General features: G+C 41.2%; 2 protein-coding genes across 2 annotated transcripts in view; both read right to left on the bottom strand.

The window, feature by feature from the left end:
- Positions 1–1,988, bottom strand: part of LOC142943548 (putative E3 ubiquitin-protein ligase HERC1) — a 70,324-nt gene extending 68,336 nt beyond the window's left edge. The window contains exon 1 of the mRNA XM_076085112.1: positions 1,890–1,988. The gene's annotated coding sequence lies outside the window, so the exon portion shown is untranslated. The remainder of the gene's footprint in view (positions 1–1,889) is intronic.
- Positions 1,989–4,891: 2,903 nt separating this feature from the next.
- Positions 4,892–21,562, bottom strand: LOC142943547 (ATP-binding cassette sub-family C member 12-like). The gene is made up of 28 exons (XM_076085111.1): positions 21,512–21,562; positions 20,846–20,997; positions 20,582–20,728; positions 20,195–20,342; positions 19,761–19,997; positions 18,118–18,291; positions 16,546–16,693; positions 15,718–15,866; positions 15,453–15,583; positions 15,191–15,263; positions 14,349–14,552; positions 13,909–14,040; positions 13,527–13,617; positions 13,074–13,124; positions 12,714–12,806; positions 12,493–12,596; positions 10,983–11,165; positions 10,188–10,414; positions 9,860–9,997; positions 9,058–9,247; positions 8,864–8,953; positions 8,553–8,742; positions 8,107–8,172; positions 7,287–7,380; positions 7,102–7,180; positions 6,431–6,544; positions 5,064–5,228; positions 4,892–4,984 (listed from the first exon to the last, which is right to left on the bottom strand). Exons 1-28 carry the CDS (start codon positions 21,560–21,562, stop codon positions 4,892–4,894), a joined length of 3,714 nt encoding a protein of 1,237 aa, XP_075941226.1.
- Between the last annotated feature and the right edge of the window lie 381 nt (positions 21,563–21,943).

Below are 21,943 nucleotides of genomic sequence, written 5' to 3'. Positions count from 1 at the left end.
GACACACTGGTGAGGCTACAGGCTCAACACTGCAGTTGTTTACAATCATATTGTAGTTGTGATTGTTCATGATACTCTCACGAACAAGTGAAGAAATACTGCACCTCCATTTGCACTATTACCACCATTCTACACCAATATCCCAAATCCATTGTCCATTGTTCTTTATGTTCATATATATTCTTCGATGTATATTTATATTGTACATAGTAGTTGTTTGTTTATGCTTAGTTACTTTGTTGTCTTTAATGTCCTTGATTTTATATTTTTCTTGTTTATTTGTATATTCCATGTATGTACGTTGAGAGCAATGTGAAAACCGGAGTCAAATTCAATAAAGCTGATTCTGATAGCTAGCTAGCTAGCTGCTAACCGACCAATCATCAGAATCAATTACGGGATTTAATGCAAATTATGAATATTACTCATTATTATTTAGTAGTAGAAAAACAGCACTGTAGTCAAATGTGTATTAATAATAACTATATTAATACCTATTTTAGTTATTGTGGATTTTTTACTTATTTAATATTCTTTACTGTTTTCTTACTTATTTATAATACTTGATTTTATTTTGGGGTTTATTCTATGTCTCTTGTTTGCACTTTCCTGTGTGTGTGTGTGTGTGTGTATATATATATATATATATATATATATATATATATATATACACACACACACACACACACACACACACACACACACACACACACACACCACTATGCTGCTGTAATCCTGTAAATGTCCCCACAGCGGGACTAATAAAGGATTATTTTATTTTATCTTTGACATTGCAGTTGTTTAGGTAAACAATATTGTTTTATTCTATTGTTTTTTAGATTCATTTCTACTGGTTTCTTATATCAATTTCTACTGGTTTCTATTTTTATATTAGCTTCTACTGGTTTCAATTTTTTTGTATTAATTTCTACTGGTTTCTATTTTTTTTTAATATTAGTTTCTACTGATTTCTTTTTTTATATTAATTTCTACTGATTTCTATTGTTTTTTTATATTATTTCTACTGGTTTTTATATTAATTTCTACTGGTTTCTATTGTTTTTTATATTAATTTCTACTGGTTTCTATTGTTTTTTTAATATTATTTCTACTGGTTTTTATATTCATTTCTACTGGTTTCTATTTTTTTAAATATTAGTTTCTACTGGTTTCTACTTTTTAAATATTAGTTTCTACTGGTTAGCTAGCTGCTAACCGACCAATCATATTGTAATCGTACCAACTGTCCAGTTAGCTAGCTAGCTACGCTAACTGGACAAGTCATCTTGCAGCCACAGCCCAATGCATTAATTAATTTGTTTTTCATTTTTATCTTAGCTGAAGTTGTTAGCACTTAAATAAATAACTTACCTAACCACCGGTGATATTAGACAGTTAGCTTTGTGCTAACCTGCTTGTTGTGTCAGATTAGAAGGGCAGTTTATCACCAACGGCAAACATGGTGATTATCACCAACTGCTAAAATTTAAAAACATGACATCACACAAGAAACGGTTAACAGCAGCCTTTACCAGCGCGTGCGGAAAAAACAATTAACCGTTAATATTGTCAAATGATGCTGCTGTTTATGTTAGCTAGCTAACGTTAAGCTAACTTTCCTCTCACGTCACTCAGCTAGCAAAATCATACAATACCGTAATCACAGACGTGACACTATAATGTGCAGATAACAATAGAGTTATTACCTTAAGTTAATCACATACCAATATGCATATTCATGTCTTAAAGGAGCGATTTTAGCTTCAGCATTATAGATTGGCTTATCTGCTGTATCATAGCTAGGGTTAGCTTTTTGCTAGCTACACTTTCTGACGTTAGCTTGAATAATTAATTAACATAAATACAAATAAAAAATAAAGCTCGCTTACCAGTAAAACTGCCAAACAGGCCTCCTCGTAGTGCTTACACAAGACTGTGCATTTCATGGACAGTTTACTGTGAAAAGGTGACATGCATGGAACCTTCCATTGGCGGTTGGCAAACAATGATTGGTGCATAACCGCCACCAACTGGTATGGAGTGTGCATCAGGATATCTACTGTATGTCTGTATATATATATATATTTATTTATTTCTTCATTTAAACACTTGACACTTTACATTACACTTCATCATACTTGTTTATAGTACTGTTATCTGTTTGTTGTGCACTTTATTTTATATTCTTTCATACTCTATTGTACATTTTAATATGTTTCTATTTCTTGTTGATTGTTTAATGTTATGCACCAGCCGCCATTACACATTCCTTGTATGTGCAACATACATTGGAAATAAACTAAATTTCTGATTCTGATCCTGATAAATATTCATTCTGCTAATGCAACAAGTCGACTAAACAATAAAAAAAGTCAAACTATACAGCATGAAAAGAGGAACATTTTCATATACATGCATATGTGCATCTACAGTAGTGGCATTAAGAGTGGGGACAACCTAGTTTCCCCATAAAAATAAATGTAAATAACTCCTAATTTTGACCAAAGCTGTTCTTTCTATCAATGTGCCGTTTTAAGCCAAACAGCTACTGAAACGTGGCTTTAACCTGCGATTAGATTTATTCTGCGAGTCCGTGAAGAGTCTCGGTCTAAAACTCTCATGTATGTCCCGTTAAACCGATGGAGGGCCACTGCCTCTTTTTGGTGGAAATACAAAATCACATCTGTTTAATATTATTAATTATTATTGCCAGGCCATTCAGAATATTGATTTGAACTCAATGATTGCTATTGGATCCTTCCTGCTTGTGTTTGCACTCAATTTCCAATATCTGTGACAAAGTATATTTGTACCATTCCATTCACAGTTTTGAGGTAGTTACAGATTGAATTCTCTGCTGCTCATCTAAACACACAATCATTTTCTAAAATGTCTTATTTCAGATTTCGAGGACACATTATGCACACTGTATTTTTACTTCAATTAATTATGATTACAGGACTTTTACTTGTAATGGAGTATTTTTACATTAGTGTGTTGCAACCTTTACTAGAGTAAAAGGTGAAATGTGTCTTCCACCACTCATAGCTGGTGATGTCGGTGCTTAATTTCCTGCAATCAGAAGAAGCCATTCTTTGTTTTAAGATATGAAAAACAACTTTCCGTGTCAGCCATCACATTCTAACTTTTGACTTATTCAGAACTTCTGTTTTTATCAGTTTCTTTGGTAAATTGATTATTTTTTATTTGTTTGTCATTATTAACGATCATCACATCTTCAGCTCTTTGTGAGCCCACTCGATGAAACCAAAACCAAATCATAAAGGTTGTTCATTTTAAAAACCAATAAAGAGGTGAGCAAATGTTTTAAATGAAATTACAATAAGGGTTGAGTAAAGTCAGCAGTTCTCTCGACAAAAAGTCAAATAAGATTTTTTATTTTGGATTATTGCAGGAAATAATCTCTGTGTCAGACAAACATTGATGATAAACAACAGGAAGTGAACAAATGCTGACTCATTTCCTGTTTTAGGACTCGTTCCTGCAGCACTCTATACTCAGTCCATCAGATCTGGGTCTCCGGTTGTAACCCTGACAGTCTGAGGGGTGAAGTATCTGGAAGCCGTCATTAAACTTCAGATTGAGGAAAAAACAAAACAATTAAATTCACATCTGATTTATAATATTTCGACCCTACTTTGCTCTTTAGAAACCCGATCAGTAGTTGTGTTCACCTTGTTTTACAGTATCGTGTTCATTTTCAACTCACTGCATTTGTAAAGGTTGTTGACGCGAGCGATGTCGTTGTCGCTCATCTCTGTGGCGCGTCCAAACTCAAGGTCTGGGTCGCTCTTCGAGACGATGGTTGGCTGCCCGTTGCTGGAGGAGAAGGCGTATCTTCAGGAGAACACGAACACAAAGGGCAAAGAGTTGCACAATCACAAGCTCACAACAGTTCTACAGTTGACTTAGTTTCATGTAGCTCTTTTGGGCAACCTTATAGTTCGTGTGTGCATACAGTTGCACTCAAAGGTATTTAACCCACATTGCAAATTAGGTTCATTGGCAAAATTTAAAAACTTTCAGCTGTTTTCAATAAACAACTCAAACAAGGACAATTTAAATAGCTCAACACAACTAATGTTACAAGTGGTTTCTCCTAATTCAACACAAAATGCCATTTTCACAGAATCTTCAACATTCTATACAACAAGAAACAGGCTTACCTGTGAAATGATTTTAAGTGAGGCATCCCTTTAAATGTTCATGTGTAAAGATTATACATCTTCATCTGTATATTGTGCATCCTCATCGTTTATATCGTGAGGATGGAGAATAGGAGGGATTGTAAGAGCAGGCTGAGGACGGGCCTCGCCAGTAAAACATAGTAACCGCAGATGAAGGGAAAGTCCTTAACAGCATTTCACAGAGAAGACAACCCTCTTCCTCATAACACACTGCTGAGATTATGACGCCCGTGTGTGTGGAATTCTCTTTTAAAAGACCTGTTGTGGCAAACTCTCTCTATGACCTGATCTTTAAACAAATTCACAGACTTTGCAAAACTATAAGAGCATTAGCCACCACCAGCTATTCAATCCATATTTCCTTATGGCTTCACTGAAGAGGATCGTTGGTGTCGGATCAAAACAAGCCGCCCTGTAGCCTGTAGACACAGTAATGAGTATCATTACATACAAAGCTAATGTGTTTGAACACCTTTGAAATGCACATTCTGGACAGGAAGAAGAAACATGTGTCAGCAAACAGCACACAGTGTGACTGAAGCTGACACATTTTCATGATTACCACTTTGTTAATCAAGATTACAATATGACAGGACTGATTAAGATATGTTTGTGAAAATATATTTATTATATTATAATATTATTATGTTACAGTGTTTAGTGTGTAGCAGGGCCTGTGTGGTTCAGGTGTTCACAGTGTTGGCAGCAGCGAGGAGTGAGGAGAACAGAGAGTCCGGTCTTTGCTTCAGCACATCTGGATGGTCAAACTCGGCCACCTGTCGGACAAATCACTGACTGTTAGTCTAGGTTTAGAAGCACGTAAACGTCATCTTTATCTTATCTTTAATCTGTTACCTCTCCGTTGTCCATGACCAGAATACGGTCGGCGTGCATCACAGTGTTGATGCGATGGGCGATGGTGAGCATGGTGCAGTCCTGGAAGGCTTCACTGATGGTGGTCTGGATCAAGGCGTCGGTCTCTGCATCGATGGATGCTGTTGCCTCATCCAAAAGAATGATCTGTTGGACAACAGGAGGGACAGTTAGTCCAGACGAAGAGAGGAATACTGGTCGTGGTGGGTTAATTGATGCAATTGTGAATAATATCAATATCACAGGCAGTTAGTTTGGTTGGTTTTGCAACACATGCAGATGCAGGGAGCAGGGGAAGGACCCAAACACAGTCCCAGATGAGGAGGCAGCAGGAACAATTCAGTGACTGTATTTAAATGGCTTTCAGAGTCCAAATAAAGCAGGTGGTCTGTTAGGCAGGTACACAAACAGAACTCCATGCAACAAGGAAGGAATGAAAGACGAGACGACAACCAACAGTGAGAAGACAGGACTATTGGTACATCTTCAGTCTCTTATTTGTCATTTCCTCACTCCTCACTTGTTGTTCTGCGCCGCCATCTTGACGGCCGTCCCAAAGCTCTTCTGTCTGCTCTGTTATCTGAGCGAAGATGGTTATCTGAGGAGCCATGGGCGAGGAAGAGCAGCCTTCACGGAACGACACGCCCCCTTATTGTTTATCAGTTATTTGATTGGACGCTTCAGCCGATCGGACTGATCTGATATTTCTTAACGTTACTGAGATTTCATACCAGAGTGAAATCACAGAATAAACTCAAGTTGTATATTTGATTTGGTTACTTTTTCACCATCTGGTTAAAATATATGTTAATTGTAGGTCTGAACAACAAAAGGACCACAAACAACTTTCTTCATTTTTTAGAAAGATTTGCCTTTTATGATCTGTTGTTTCCCTCAATAACCTTTATGATGGAAACACTTAAAGTCAGAGAGAGCTGAGAGACTGTCTGTCTGTCAGCAAGAAGAACCTTTTACATCTTTTGTTTTCAATTCATTCAGTCACGTGAGGCTGATAATTACTGGTCAGGTTTAATAAGTTACATATTTTTAAATTTCCCCAAAACATTTAGCCTAATAAAGTCTTTCCAGTGTTCAAGAGACACCATGTCTCAGGAAATGTCAGCAGGAAGCACTGCTGCTCTGGCAGTGATGGTAACTGCGTGTCTTAGTTAGTATTAGTACAGTGATCCTGTGTGCAGACACAAACTCCATCAGAAGTCTCTGCAGCTGTTAAAGCCCACTGACAGCTGATCAGAACAGAACCACCACAGATGTGGCAGTAGAGCAGCTGAAAAACTGGCAAGTGTGTAAATAACAAGAAGTCAGAAGACATAAATTCATGTACAAACCTTGGAGTTGCGTAGTAGTGCTCTCGCCATACATACGAGTTGTCTCTCTCCTACAGAGAAGTTCTCTCCGTTCTCCAGCACGGTTGCCTGTAGTTTCCCCTCCAGTCTGGAGATCTAAGGAAACAAAACAATCCTCATAGAACCACCTTCATGTCTGCTGCTACCTCACCTCTAAGAGTAACCTACACTGATACTGACTACGATACAATCAGGATATAAAACCCAACGGTTTGTAGAATAGTCAAAGCTACCAACTAAAACATAAAATTGCTACTTTCACATTAATGTATCGGCAATAATAATCTAATGATATCATTGCGTAACACTCACAGGGTGCATTTTTCTACTTTGTGTACTTTTACTTTGATACATTAAGTACACAAAGCTCATAATACTTCAGTACTTTAACTCAAGTAAGATCTTACATGCAGTGACTTTACTTGTGATGGAGTACTTTCACAGCGTGGTATTGCTACTTTTACTGAAGTAAAGGATTGAATACTTCTTCCACCAATGCTACGGTTCATAATATATTTGAAAATAAGGGTTCAATAACACCAATGCACCACTAAGACAGCTACTATCTGGTCAGATAACATTTCAATTCAAGATGACTGAGCACACGCTCTAATGAAGCTGTGAATGTGCTTCATATTGTCCAGCCAACATACCGAGTCCTTCATGTAGGTCTTCTCCAGCGCCGCCCAGATCTCCTCATCATTGAAGTTATTGAAGGGGTCTAGGTTGTACCTGGAGGGAAGGACATGCAGCCAGTGACTAACCCACCACAGTGAGAGCAGTGTGTACCCGTGTGGAAACATAAAGCTACATGGAGTTAGGCGTTAGCTTAGGTTACCTGACTGTTCCAATGAATAGCACAGGATCCTGGGGGATGATAGACAATTTGCTGCGCAGATCCTGCAGACCAATGGCCGTAATGTCCACGCCATTGTAGGAAATTTGGGTTTAGAAATGTTTTAAGAAATCATAATAGAAGTGTTTAATGATTCATAATTAAGAAATCATAATTAGAAGTGTTTTGGAATACATAATTAGAAGATTCATAATTGTAGAAGTGATTTGTAGTTAGAAGTGTATCTTAGTAGCACCTTTATATCGGTTTGTGAAACTTGTGAAGTTTTTGCCAAAAGTTGCAAATCCTTATCTTTATATAGAATGTTTATCATAGAAGTGTTAAGCCATAAAAGACAGTCATTGAATGTATTAAACTGTGAAGAATAGCCAAGGGAAAGTCAGACTTCCAGACAGACATTTGCAGGTTGTGCCCGCGCGAGGGTTTTCGGAAGCCTGACGCCAGGAGGAGGCAACCGAAATTAGCCAATAGGAATTAAGATGGACAAAAGGGAGGGGATTTCAAACTGTAAGGGGAAGTGCTGGAAAGGAATTCACGCTCTTTCTCCTCGGCTCTGAGCCTGGAAACATCTGTGTTTCCAGGCTGAGTCGCGAATGAATAGCTTTTCCGCGCGGATCATATTATTATATATTCTGTTAGTAGTGTACTTCATTCTGTAATTGTATTAGCTTCGGTAGGATTAAATACTTTTTAATTGTTAACCAGTTTATGGTAGATTTATTAAGAAGCAACTCTACTGTAAAACAGTGGAGCGTGCTCTCCGGCCTTCTCTCGGTGGGGAAGATTTCAGCCTCCACACCATCTATCAGGATGGTCCCTGATGCCGGCTCCACCAGCCTGAACAGAGCCACGCCTAGAGAGGACTTCCCTGCAGAAACAAAGCACAACAGTAACTCTAATGGTGTACAGAGGCAGGGTTCCCTACCATGCCTCTACAAGTTAACACTCTAATCCAAGTCAGTTCTTTCATTTACACATTTAAATCCAAAGGTGCTCTTGTAACACTGGACTTTCTACATGTGCATTGTAGAAGCTACATTATGATCAATATCGACGATAGGTTTTGTTGAAATAGATAAAATTGTGTGCGTATTTAGGTTCAAGATTCAACTCTGATAATTAGTGATAGTTTCCCTCAATCAATCAATCATGTCAATATGTCTGAGTCATCTTGACATTTACACTAAAATCAACCTGCATGTAAAAAAAAAAAGTTATGAGTAAAAGCTGCTGGAGTCAAGGTCTTACCAGAGCCTGTCCTTCCCACAATGCCCAGCTTCTCTCCAGCTCGGATGAAGAAATCGAGTCCGTTCAGGACAATGGGTGTGTTTTCTCGGTACCTCATCTTATAGTCCTGGAAGGTGATGGTTCCGCTCTTCGGCCAATCCTCTGGGACTCGGGCCTCCTTTATTGGCCCGGGGGCCTCAGACGTACAACCCTGTACACAATAAACAACAACTACTGTGAAGGAGAGGAAAGGAGGTGCGTCAGAGAAAAATGTACTTTATAGAAGAGAAATGATTAGCTTTATAAAGAGGCAGAGAAGTTTAGAGTCTGACCGTGATGTATTCCTGCAGCCGCTCCACCGAGTTGAATCTAGCCTCCACCTCCGTCGCCAGCCTCACTGCATACTGAAGCAGGCCAGTCAGCTGGACAACACATCAACATCTTTAAACACACACGTTGCAGTTGCTTTCAACGTATCTTTACAAAAAGAAACCAAAGGTTCATTCATGTTCTGTTCCAAATTCACCTGTATGGTGCTGCACAAGGCCAAGCCTTTCAAAGACGGACTGATGACGTCATTGCTGCTGAGCACTACGAACAGAGACACCAACAACGTCATGGTCAGCGCCATGGAGTCCAGGCAGAAGGAGAGCCAACGTGTTCCGGAGAGAAACAATAAATAGTGGTTGGAGTTGATGTCACTCAGTGACTTGAACCTACAACGTGATAAAGGACATGCAGGTTTGTGAACATACTGTACCGCCTCACCCCAATGATCCGTAACACAGCATTTAAAAGGCAGACCAGGTTCAGAGACTCTGACTTTGCAGGAAACTCTATGAGTGAGTGTGCTTTGCTTATCTCGAGAACTGTTCATTTGATCTACTTGTGTATTGCTGGGGACCCAAGGGAATGCGGTGTCAAATGTTGGTGGCACTATAACAACAAACTTTGCGTTTTGGCCCTAAACTTTGGAGCTGTAAGTGACAAAGTCCCAACGTTTTGTTTGTTGTTCTGTCATAGATTTAATCATATTTTTTCACTTTACTGAAAGCAAACAATGACCTCTTAGTGTAACTTAAAATCAGGTTATTATGCATTATAGCAGCTATTACAATGCGTTACTCTAACTCTCTAATGTATTAGAACTATGGGAATTATAGTACACTATGATTTAAAAAATGTGCGTCAAAAACAAGAAATATTGCATCAAGATCAATTTTCTGCCATTTTAAATTGTGTCCAAATTGTCACCCAGACAACGCTGCAAACAACAATATGAGGAGCGACGCAGTGGAGAGTCATGTGGAGGAACTTTGCTATCTTACAGTTCGATGTGTCTGTCTCTGATGTTGTAGGCGTGGATGGTGCTGAGGCCCTGCAGGGTGGAGGTGGTGAGAGAGATGCAGGGAGAACGACTGATGTTCTCATTCCTCTTCATCTGACGGATACTCCTCTGGAAGATACTGCAGATCAATCACAACTGATATATTTAGTAAAGCTTTAAAGAACTCTTGTACTGTACCTGCTTTTAAGACGTGCAACCATTTAAATGAAAATCTGCATCTAAATAAATGTCATAAAATGAACTCAACGTGTGATCAGCAGGTAGCCATACAAGGCGTTTATTTCATGTTTAAACTGGTATCAACTCACAAGAGAATGAGGGTGAACAACGCTCCAATGAACACCACAGCTGCCAGTATCGGGGGAAAGACTGCCGAGATGGTGATAACGGTGAAGGTGAACAGCAGAGCAAACTGCAAGAAAGGGTCTATGGTGAGGGGAAGCACCGCGTCCACCTCCTCTTGATCTTTGGAGAAGCGGTTGAGAATGCGTCCTGTTGGCGTCGTGTCAAAGAAACTCATGGGACTGGAGAAGATCTGAGGAAGGAAAACATAAAGGCATTGTACTTGTTCATTATATGAACATAAAGCATGCCCCTTGTTACCTCCCATCCCTCCTCTCCATCCCCCCGTAGCAGAGAGAGGGCGGGGCCAGAGGGGCTGCTCAGTTGAATATCTTAGTCTAGTCCGTCTCACTAATTGATCTCACTGAGGTTTTGAAGTCGGGGAAAGAATCCGTGGCTCCGACCATGGCTATGAAATATAAATCTGTCTTTGAAGACGTAGACGGATTTATATTTGTGACTTTTTCTCCTGGTCCCTCCCTTCTGTCTGTAATACTTTGTCCGTTGGTTATGTTTTCCTTTGTTTTGACATTTCATTATTTCTTGTTTTATTTTGTGTTACTCACCTCTCCTCTCGTTTCAGATGCTTCACTTCCTGCCCCTGTGTGTTTTGTCTGATTACCTGACGTGCATTTGAGTCCTGTGTCTTTCTCTGCGGTTCCATCAGTCGTAACAGTAAACTATATGGAAAAATCCTAACAGATCGTATCTTCAATTCAGTAAACATGGTTGTGTTTGATGGTATGGCCATCCATCAGTACCTTCTTGAACATGGTGTCGTGGAGTTTGGTGGCCGCATTCAAAGTCACCCAAGTGTAGAAGAAGCATTTGGTGACGGCAAGTGTCACCATGACCACCACCAGCAGGCCATAAATACTTTGGTAGAAGTGCAGGTGTGGGTTTTGTGAGATGTCTCCTTGGTTTGAGGTTGTGTTATTGGATGACTTAAAAAAATAGAAAATATATCATGTTACAAACCAGGTCCAGAGAGACAATTCATCAACACAACGTACTACAGTTATACAGTTATGCAGTTAAGTTCTATCTGTTCTCTACAGCACACCTCCTCTATCGCTGCCAGTGTAGACAAAACCAGTTTGGTTCAGCCGTAAATACAGCGAAGTTATGTGAAGTAAAAGAATTTGCAGTGCACATGCAGCAATACCAACATCTGTGCACATCTGACCGACCATGTGAAAAGGGTGTGTGGCTGTTGGTTTGTCGGTTTGGAAAAGGTTAAACAGACACTCTCTACACAGCCATCATTGAGTCCATCCTCTGCTCTTCCATCACAGTCTGGTACGCTGCAGCCACAGCCAAGGACAAGGGCAGACTGCAACGCATCATCCGCTCTGCCGAGAGGGTGATTGGCTGCAATCTGCCGTCCCTCCAGGACTTGTTCGCTTCAAGGACCCTGAAGCGAGCAAGGAAGATTGTAGCCAACCCCTCTCACCCTGGACACAAACTGTTTGTGCCCCTTCCATCTGGTAGGAGGCTGAGGTCCATCAGGACCAAGACCTCACGCCACACGAACAGCTTCTTCGCGTCCGCAGTCGGGCTCATTAACAGAGCCCCACTGACTCCCCACTGACTCTGTCACCCCAGGACAAATTCCTACCGGTCACTCCCCTGCATCCCTTCTATTACACTCGACACTTTACACTACACTTACATCTCACTTGTTTATAGTCCTGTCATCTGTTCGTTGTTTATAGTCCTGTTATCTGTTCGTTTGTGCACTTTATTTTATATTTCACTTTATTTTATATTTCATCTTTATTTTATATTTCATTTATTTTATATCTTACTTTACTTTATATCTCTTGTAAATTTGAATATGTTTCTACTTGCACTGATTGTTGTTGATTGTTAAATGTTTGCACCTCCCATCACGCCAAATTCCTTGTATGCTCAACATACATGGCAATAAACGGTTCTGATTCTGATTCTGATTCTTTGAAGAGAGCTATTCACATCCCTCAGACTTCTTATAAAACATGCCCATTGGAGCATTAAATAGTCTTTCCAGCTGTGGGAAGTCACACACTTACTGAAAACACATTCAAATGCAACCAGGGCTGTATGTGTTTGTGTGAGTGTAGGTGTGTGTGTGTGTATGAGAGAGAGAGAGAGAGAGAGAGGGAGAGAGAGAGAGAGAGAGGAGGAGAGGGAGGAAAGAGAGAGAGAGAGATGGAGAGGGAGAGAGGAAGAGAGAGAGAGAGGAAAAGAGCGAGAGAGAGAGCGAGAGAGAGAGAGAGATATGGTTCTCACCCCGTCACCCTGCCCCAGCCAGATGCTGAGCCACCAGTTGCTGAAGGCTGTGGTTCCAATCATCAGGACCAAGTTGAGGAAGGTGAGGAAGCTCACTATGTAGCCTGCAGCACAGTCACATCAAACATCATCAACCAGGTTGTCCATGTGTGAATTGTGTATTATTGCATACGATCATGCCAATGCATGCATGTGTGTGTGTGTGCTGTCGGTGTTCAAACCTCCAGCTGCCTTGCAGTATTGCTGGTAGACTCTCCAGGAGACGGCACCTTCTGTGGTGGACTCCTGACTGACCAGCTGGTCATCGACAGGTGCTGAAGAGGAAGAGGCAAGGCAAGTTTATTTGTATAGCACATTTCAACAACAAGGTAATTCAAAGTGCTTCACAAGTGAAAAATGAAGAAAGAGATCTTGAGAGAGAAGCTGCTCGACCATCCAGCCAGCACTTCTGGCCACTTAACGCACACACCCTTTGTCTTTAACACATTGAAATGGAACCAAATGAGTCTGACATCCTTGCTGGATTAGATCTGAACTTCACCGACATCAGAGCTATAATTGAATACGTTTTCCAGACTCACATCTTTGGTTAGTTGTCATTCCATCGTCCTTTTCATCCGACATGTCAAATGCTGAAAGAGAGCACGGATGTGGAAGGGAGATATCAATAAAATGACAGAAGAAATATCTGTCATCTAGACCTGTAGACACACACACGCCCGTATGAAACACTGATAAGAGTATATTAACAGTCAGGATTGTAGATGTGTTGCCCTGTCTTCTATTGTTTTACAAAGCTTTTACAAAGTTCATTGTCTTTTCTTTTGTTGACGAGTTCACAGAGAATTGTGTCAAAAGTAAAGCAGGATTTTCTAGAACGCCCCCTGACTGCTTCTGTTAATAAATAATGTGTCTTTGTACTAAACTCTAATAATCTCCAGCCTTGTTTTCGTTAAATATAAATTATTATGTGATGAATTGTGAATCTATTTTAGTTCATTACACAAACAAAGATGTTTTCCTGGTTTGCGTACCTGGGTTCACTAGCCCACCGCCGGTGCTTTGTCTCCGCTCAATGTCCCTCAGCTGGGCAGCTTCTTGGGGAGACACTTCCTCCTCCTCATTCTGACAAAGCAAAAACGCAGTGATGCTGCTGAGTCTGGACAAGTTGACGACAACTCACTTCCACCCTGAAGTAAATGATGAATCGTTAACTCGTGGCCAAGTAGAAGACTTGTTTCTGCCTCCTATGAACCTCTGACACATCTGGTTTACAGCTCACGTGTATCGGTTTATTGTTTTTAAGCTAAAAACCTCATAAAGAACCGGTGAAAGGGTTTTGCAGCTGGTAAAACATGGAGGAGAGACACATAAATAAGTACACTAGAGTTTTGTACTGTAGATTGATTTTTTTACCTCGGGCTCCATCTGGGAGTTGATGATGAGCTGAGCATAGCGTGCATTGGCTTTCATCAGGTCCTGGTGGTTCCCAGCCTCCTGCACCTCGCCATCATCCAAAAGCATAATGTCATCACAGAACTCCAGATACTGACAGACACAAGTGAGGACAACCATGTCAACAAACCATCTCAGCACTGAGGCCCGAGTTCTACCGAACGCAGTCCAAACAGCACGTGTTCACATGTATGACACATGGCATCTAAACAGCTGATGCCTGCAATCAGAAACCACCAACTGGTGCTCGATGTTCTGGTACTTTGGGGTTTACCACAATAGGATCTTCAAATCATTTTTGATGTGTTTTAAACAAGTATGTGAATTTAATTGAGAAATGTGATTCTTAATATTAAGCTATTTAGGATTCACTATCTGCTGAAGAATGAAGCGGTGTCTACCTGGAGCTGGTGTGTAATCAGTATGATGGATTTCCCCCGGAGCTCTTTCTTAATGCATTCCTCAAAGATGTGTTTCCCCACATGGGCGTCGACAGCAGCTAGCGGATCGTCAAGGAGGAAGATGTCCTTATCGGAGTAGACAGCTCTGGCCAGACTGATCCTCTGCTTCTGCCCCCCCGACAGATTCAGCCCTCGCTCTCCGATCTGCCAACAGAACAGCAGAAAGCTGATAAGATCCCTGACAGCATGGTGAGGTGCATCACACAATCTGCTCTTCCCTTTTACTAAATTACAACAATATAGAAGAAATAAAACTAATCAGAGCTTAAGATTAACTCAGAAACATCCGTCAGACTTGGAACTGATCCCAAATCAAACAAACCGCCTGAATAAATTTACTGGTATTCAACTTGCAATTATTTAGTTCTGACTCATGCAATACTTTGTTTGTTGTAAAATGACACAGTAGATGATTTTTCGGGTTCAGTCAGTTTCATGAATGAGTTGCTAGGAGACAGTCAAAAATAACATAGTTGGCAGAGTTTGAGGTATTTTGTTTTGATATTTCAATGCAAAATATTCAAAATAAAATGATGTCGTTACTAACGAAAACACAAGATTAAAACGGGCTTTAAAAGAGTTCAAAGAAAGAAAAGCGAAGTTGATTATTGATTGTTCCAACTAATGTTTACCTTTATCTATCGTTTAATGCTAATGTCCGCTAGGGGTTTCCAACCCCACATCGGAGGGTGTTAGTAGTAAAAGTTCCACTCAGCTTGTAAGAAATCATTCAAAAGCAGAACAAACATTCAGCTCGGGGGGTTTTGAGTACAGCAGACCACCTCAGTTTGATCACCATGTGGGAGGACATCCAGGTCAGCTCTGAGACTGCAGACCTCCACAACTCTGCTGTATCTGTGGAGGAGGACAATGAGGTAAAGTGAAGGGACAGCGACGTATAGTGTCTTCAACAGAGCTTTGAATATTTAATTCAGTTAACTTAATAGTAAAAACAACTTTTGGAAAACGGTGTTTTTTAGTGAGTCAGGTCTGCTGCATGTTGGCTTTCACTGCAGTATGTACTTCATACAAGATCACGATTACAGCTCAACAGAGAGAGAGTTTACCTTCAGTCGTTTTAGTGACACAGCAGCCTCAGCCAGGACCTTGGCAGACATGGGCATAATATCCAAGCAGAACCTCAAGGAGTTGAAGATGGCGATGGTGGTGAAGGCCTGTTCATGAAGAAGAATGACGCTCACACTATATAACACTTTGTTATTCAGTACACCTCAACCATGTAAATCCCACAGTGGGCATGATGGCAAGGGTTGTTGTGCTGCATGTGCTGCACTACTGCAGTACTCACATCGGTTGTGTTGAGCTTCAAGCTCAACGAAGTGTGTACGAGGAAGGTGAGAATGATGGAAAAGGAGGGGATGATGCTGGTGATGCTGGTATTGGCGTTCTGGACGTAACTGACCTTCCGCAGTTCTTTCTTCTCATCTTTCCGTAAGCCTATAAGAGAGACGGCATCAACAGAACAGTTTCAGGGTTTTTTACTCTACTTCTATTAGCTGACACCAAACGAGCATGGACTGGTGGAGGCAAGGGCACATGGGAACTCAACCCTAGGTTCCTGCTTTGCTCAATGGAAGGTAGCACACCCGACTTTCAAGATTGGGTTTGTGTTCATACAAAGCCACTGTATAAATGATAAACATGATATTTGTTATTCAAGAAATGTCTGTTTAGTTGGTTTCCTGTTTTGTTTAGAATGTCCGTGCCTCGTGTGTCCTGTGTTCACTTCACTACCTGCGTTTGTATGTTCTGTGTGATTGTCTGTCCCGCCCCTGATTGGATCCTCCTGTGTCTAATCATCTGCACCTCCACAGTGTCTCAGCGTCGGTTGGTCTGTCGTGCTCCCTGCTCTGCTCCCTGTTCTGATCTGCAGTGATTCCTGGGGTGATCCCTGCTCTTCTCTGCTGTGTTCCCTGTTTAGTAGTTTTGATTTCTTGGACACATTTTTTGACTCCCCAGCTCTGCAAGTTTAGTTTTGAACATTTTCGTAACAATTAAAGCCACCGTTATTCATCCCTCTGTCCCCCGTGTCTCTCTGCCTTTGGGTCCATCCCCTGCTACCAAGAAAGATTAAAACCACGTTTGACTGGACGACGAAGTCTGTCGAACTTCATACCTGTGATCTTCTCTTCAAAGGAGTCTTCCCAGGCGTACATCTTGATGAGCTTGATACTGTTGAGAATCTCATTCATTGTGCGAACACGGCTGTCTGTTATCAACATGGTTTTCCATCTGAACTTGTTCATGAGATTGGCCAAGCCAAACTGAAAGCAGAAAAAAACAATATTAATCTTTGTGTTTGGGGAGAAAAATGTATTTGTGTCTTGAAATATATTTGATTCAAAAGTTTTCTGCTTCAGTGTCTTTAGATCTTTTTGTCCGATGTTACTTTGGTTACTGAAGTATAATTACAAGCATTTCATAAATGTCAAAGGCTTTTATTGACAATTACAGTAAGTTTATGCAAAGAGTCAATATTTGCAGTGTTGACGATAAGTTGCTCTCGAAGGATGTTGTGGTACCATTCTTTATTCTGTGTTCTGAGGCTACATTGTGAGTGAGCCCACTCCCTTGGCTGAGAAGCAACCCACACATGAATGGTCTCAGGATGCTTTACTGTTGGCATGACACAGGACTGATTGTAGCGCTCACCTTTTCTTCTCCGGACAAGCTTTTTTCTGAATCCCCCAAACAATCGGAGAGGGGATTCATCAGAGAAATTTACTTTACCCCTCAGCAGTCCAATCCCTGTACCTTCTGCACAACATCAGTCTGTCCCTGATGTTTCTCCTGGAGAGAAGTGGCTTCTTTGCTGCTCTTCCTGACTCCAGGCCATCCTCCAAAAGTCTTCGCCTCACTGTGCGTGCAGATGTACTCACATCTGCCTGCTGCCATTCCTGAGCAAGCTCTGCTCTGGTGGTGCCCCGATCCCGCAGCTGAATCAGCTTCAGGAGACGGTCCTGGCGCTTGCTGGACTTGTTGGGTGCCCTGAAGCCTTCTTCACAACATTTGAACCTTTGTCCTTGAAGTTCTTGATGATCTGATAAATGGTTGATTTAGGTGCAATCTTACTAACAATTCATCTGATCACTCATTCTGGAGTATATGCAAATTACCATCATAAAAACTGAGGCAGCAGACTTTGTGAAAATTCATATTTTAGTCACTCTCAAAACTTTTGGCCACGTGTGTACAAAGCTATTGTGAAGTGAGTTGACTCCGGACAGCTCGGTTTGCTGCATCTGCGTGAACTGAAGAAAATCCTCTGGTGTGTTCTGTGGGTGTTCGTTACTGAGCTCCTAACAGTGAGATGCTGTGGTGTCTCAACACGAGTCAGACAGAGAACGGTGACTGAGCCAGCCGGTAGGTTTTGAGTTTTAACAGCCGAGGATCATCATCGATGGAAAAAAACACAACGGTGTCAATTGAAAACATGCCGCAAAAAGGAAAATACAGATATGTTAGTGTTTTCCACGTTGATGGCTGAATTAGTTAGAATGAATGAATTGGAAAGCTTTAATTATTTGCTAACTAATTAAAATGCATTTTTGTTTATAACCTGTGATTATTGCAGTGCCTCCTTTTAGCTCTGATTGTGATGTGGCTCGATTAAATCTCAATCCATTAATTTTACACTGCTCATGAAAATAGATCTAATAACTGTTTGTGCGGTTTCTAACATACAGACCTGTACTGGGATGAAGATGAGGTAGGTGCAGACTCCAGTCAGTGCGGTGTAGCCCAGAATGTAGCAGGCATAGACAATACACACAATAAAGAGCACCGGGGTGGACAGCATGAAGCTGCCAGACAATGCTGCCTCGAATAATTTGTGGCCATCGTTGGTCAAAACACCAATCATCTGGATGGGAGAGAGGAGAGAGAGAGAGATGTAAAATACATTTGCCAAGATTGCTTTGCCAAGGCAAGTTGCTTGAACTAATGGTGAGAACAAATGAATTCCACCGGATGTTTATGACAAAGAAGTGCGGCCTTGTAAAACAGGATCAAAAACAAAGTTGTGCAGGAAACAAGAACACATATAGCCACAAGGGGCCATTCCAGGTTCCAGGGGACAAAGTATTTAGCTGAACAAAGTTGAGCAAAGTCAATTCAACTGGTTTAATCTTGTTTAAAGACAAAGTGAGACCATTCATGACCACGTAGCAGCCTTTCAGAAATACACACTCAAAGTCCACCAGTCATACTTTTTGTTACATTTGACATCAAAAATATGCAGCAAGTTTGGTGATGTTTGGACAAACTGTCATTGATTTATGGACAGATTTGCCCCATGCACATGAACTATGAACACATGAACTAGTCCCGACCCCTATTGAGTGATTTTGAAGTAGTTTCACACACGTGCTCTAACATCGTCATGAAACATGTCCGAGGAGTTTTGTATTGATTGGATCAACGGTTTCTGATCTATTGTCCAATTTGGGTTGTGCCACGCTCATCTATTGTAGTAGAAGCGCCACCTAGTGGTCGATTCGACTGGAACTTTCAGGGTGTTTCAGCTGCTCTTGTAGACATACCCTGCAGGATGATTGTTGAGTTAGGTCTATTATTATGCTGAGGCAGGCCCCCTTGAAGTTCATTCGTCAATATCTTGAAAACATTATAAGATATCAAGAAGGTTTTGATCTGTTTGTTTACTTTGGTCCAATAATGATCCACAGAAAGTTTGGTAACAATTAGATCTACATTTAAGGAGAAGATGATACAAATGTATGTTTTAAAAAATCCAAATGGAGATAAATGTAGTGGGTGAAGTTTCAAATTTGTCAAATTTCAATTCAATCTGACTGAATCTCCCAAAATGTGTTTTTGTGTGTTGGCACGTTCCAGCGCCATCCTTTGGCCGATTGAAGTCAGATTTCTTGTAAGCACATCGTGTCCAGTTATTGGGCCAAGTTTCTGTTTCTTGCTGTTTCCAGCTCACGGGTTATCCCTTCGGAGCTAGAACCCTAAAAATGCAAAACTGTCGACCAAAATGTTTGATAAAATAAATCTATATATTGAAGAAAGGCATTATGCAGTCGTCCCCTGTCACTCCAACTAGATGTGCACTTGATGTATGTCCACATTACAAATAACCACACCATCAACATTTAATTCCTGCCTTCACTTCAGCTGCTGAAGACTTGGACTGACCCCAGTCTACATGTTAAACTCCACAAATCTAACAGACACGAGGTATATTGAAAATATATTTTCTTTAGACTACTTTGTACAGTTCACCAAGAGTAAGAAGATCTCTCTGACGATGGACAAAGCGATTTTGGTGTGTGAGATCGGTTTCCTAGAGAAATGCAGGCACCCTACCTCTCCCATTGAGATGTCGCTGTGCACCCGCAGAGAGATGACTTTCTGAAAGGCCACTGAAGAGAAGGCTCCCTTCAGTCTGACTGCAGTGCGCAGGTTCAACGTCCACATCAAGGATACCAGGAAGGCTTTGGAGAACTCAGAGGCGAACAAAGCGAAGGACAGACCAACACCGTAGAATACTGTGGACTTCTCTGGGTCCGCAGTATAGTTCAGTATCTCATAGACCAGAACAGCCTGAGAGGACAGAGACGTTTGTGACACACAAAAGAGCATTCAATATTAAACAACCTTTACATTTGTGTCATAAAACCTTTGTGCACATTTACATTGAATGTGACATTAGCGACAACCTCAGAAAAGGCTCCTGGATCTGGTATCCAATAGAGGAAGCACTGGTACTGGCACTGATATGCAGCTTCTAATGTAATTACCGGGCCCAGAAACAGTGTCACCATGACAAGGACACCAACAGTGACGGAGAGAATCAGCCTGGTTCTTTGAAAGCGAAGGAATACTCGGACCAGAGAGGCCTTCTGCAGGCCCACCTTGGCCACCTCTTCCTCCCACAGTCTGTGGAGTCTGTGCACAACACACAATGTGAGCCTTATTCAATTATTACTCGAGTAAAACAGTGACACACACACATGACCTCTTAATTCATAACTTCCTCGCAATTTCACGAGTCATTTTCCAGATAAGAATTTCAGCAGCTATACTTAAATATCTATAAATCTGTAAATATACTGTCCTGTACTTCATTGCATCAAATGACAGTAGAGACATGGGGGGGGGGGCATGAATCAACAAGAGTGTCCAACCTTTCTCCGCTGGTGTCGGCTACATCCAAAGGAGACAGTTCGGGAGAGCTCACATCCAGCTTATTCTTGAAGAAGGCCCACATCATGGGGGTCATCCAGGCAAAGGTTGCAAAGGACAGGAAACCTGCACTGTCCATAGGGTGGGACCTGGACATGGAGACATTGGTACAGTATCTGTCTGCTAACATGTCACCTTACATGTATTTATCAAGTGGAATATAAGAGCATCAAAACAAGAGAAATGATGTCATCGATGACACTGACTGAGATGAGGACCGGCGGAAGGGTTTGAGGGTCTGAAGGCTCTGGCTGTATTTTCCAAACAGGGTCGGGTAGGATTCTACTCTGCTGTCCAAATCAGTATGTTCTGGTACGGAGGCCACAGATCCAGTTCTCCATCGGAAAACATCTTCCTGCTGAAGAGTCATAGACACAAAGAGAGAGAGAGAGAGAGAGAGAGAGAGAGAGAGAGAGAGAGAGAGAGACAGAGAGAGAGAGAGAGAGAGAGAGAGAGAGAGAGAGACAGAGAGACAGAGAGAGAGAGAGAGAGAGAGAGAGAGAGAGAGAAGACAGAGAGAGAGAGAGAGAGAGAGAGAGAGAGAGAGAGAGAGAGAGAGAGAGACAGAGAGAGAGAGAGAGAGAGAGAAAGACAGAGAGAGAGAGAGAGAGAGACAGAGAGAGAGAGAGAGAGAGAGAGAGAGAAGACAGAGAGAGAGAGAGAGAGAGAGAGAGAGAGAGAGAGAGAGAGAGCGAGAGAGAGAGAGAGAGCGCCTTTTGTCAATATTCCAACTAAAGAGAGTCTCCAAAAGTGGATCAAACAAGTTTGCATCAACACAGGCTGCAGGAGAAACAGTAGAAGAGGAAAAGATCTCAGGCAGTGAACGCCACATGAAGAGGCCAGCAGTGAGCTGGTGTTTGTTCATAACTTACAAAAGAAACTCCTCGACTGTCGCTCCTCTCCAGAGAAAAGTCTTTCTTCATTTTGTCCTGTAGGGAAACAAACTGCAGCGTCACTATTTCACATTGCTTTAAGTCTAATAACCAAATACTTTTAACAGCATCAACATGTATCTCATTCTGCTGTGTAACAGTGTAACGACATTACGGTTATTGTGTGTTTGAAGCTTACTCATTACTCATTTCAACACAATCATCAGTCATAAGAGATGCTGCCATTCAGGATGCTTTATGTATCACAACTGTGATCAAAATACTTTACTTGGTCAAATATCACAAATGTAGCCGCATTGCATGAAAGGTTATGAAGTCCAATTAAAAACAAAGAGTAAGATTGTAATGATTTCGATAAGGCTGAGGCAGAGGCATGCAGAATAGCAAACTTGTGAATATACATTTGTATAC

This window comes from Anarhichas minor, unplaced genomic scaffold, assembly GCF_050575085.1.
Source record: "Anarhichas minor isolate MPS153535 unplaced genomic scaffold, ASM5057508v1 ptg000139l, whole genome shotgun sequence".
Taxonomy (NCBI): domain Eukaryota; kingdom Metazoa; phylum Chordata; class Actinopteri; order Perciformes; family Anarhichadidae; genus Anarhichas; species Anarhichas minor.
Note: the sequence above shows the minus strand (reverse complement) of the source record. Positions and strands in the feature narration are given on the sequence as shown.

Coding starts and splice junctions, on each gene's coding strand:
- LOC142943547 (XM_076085111.1), bottom strand. CDS start 21,562: ATGAAGAAAGACTTTTCTCTGGAGAGGAGCGACAGTCGAGGAGTTTCT. Junction 15,584..15,717: donor TGAAGCTCAACACAACCGAT/GTGAGTACTGCA, acceptor CTTCATGAACAG/GCCTTCACCACCATCGCCAT. Junction 5,229..6,430: donor CACTACTACGCAACTCCAAG/GTTTGTACATGA, acceptor GTTGTCCAACAG/ATCATTCTTTTGGATGAGGC.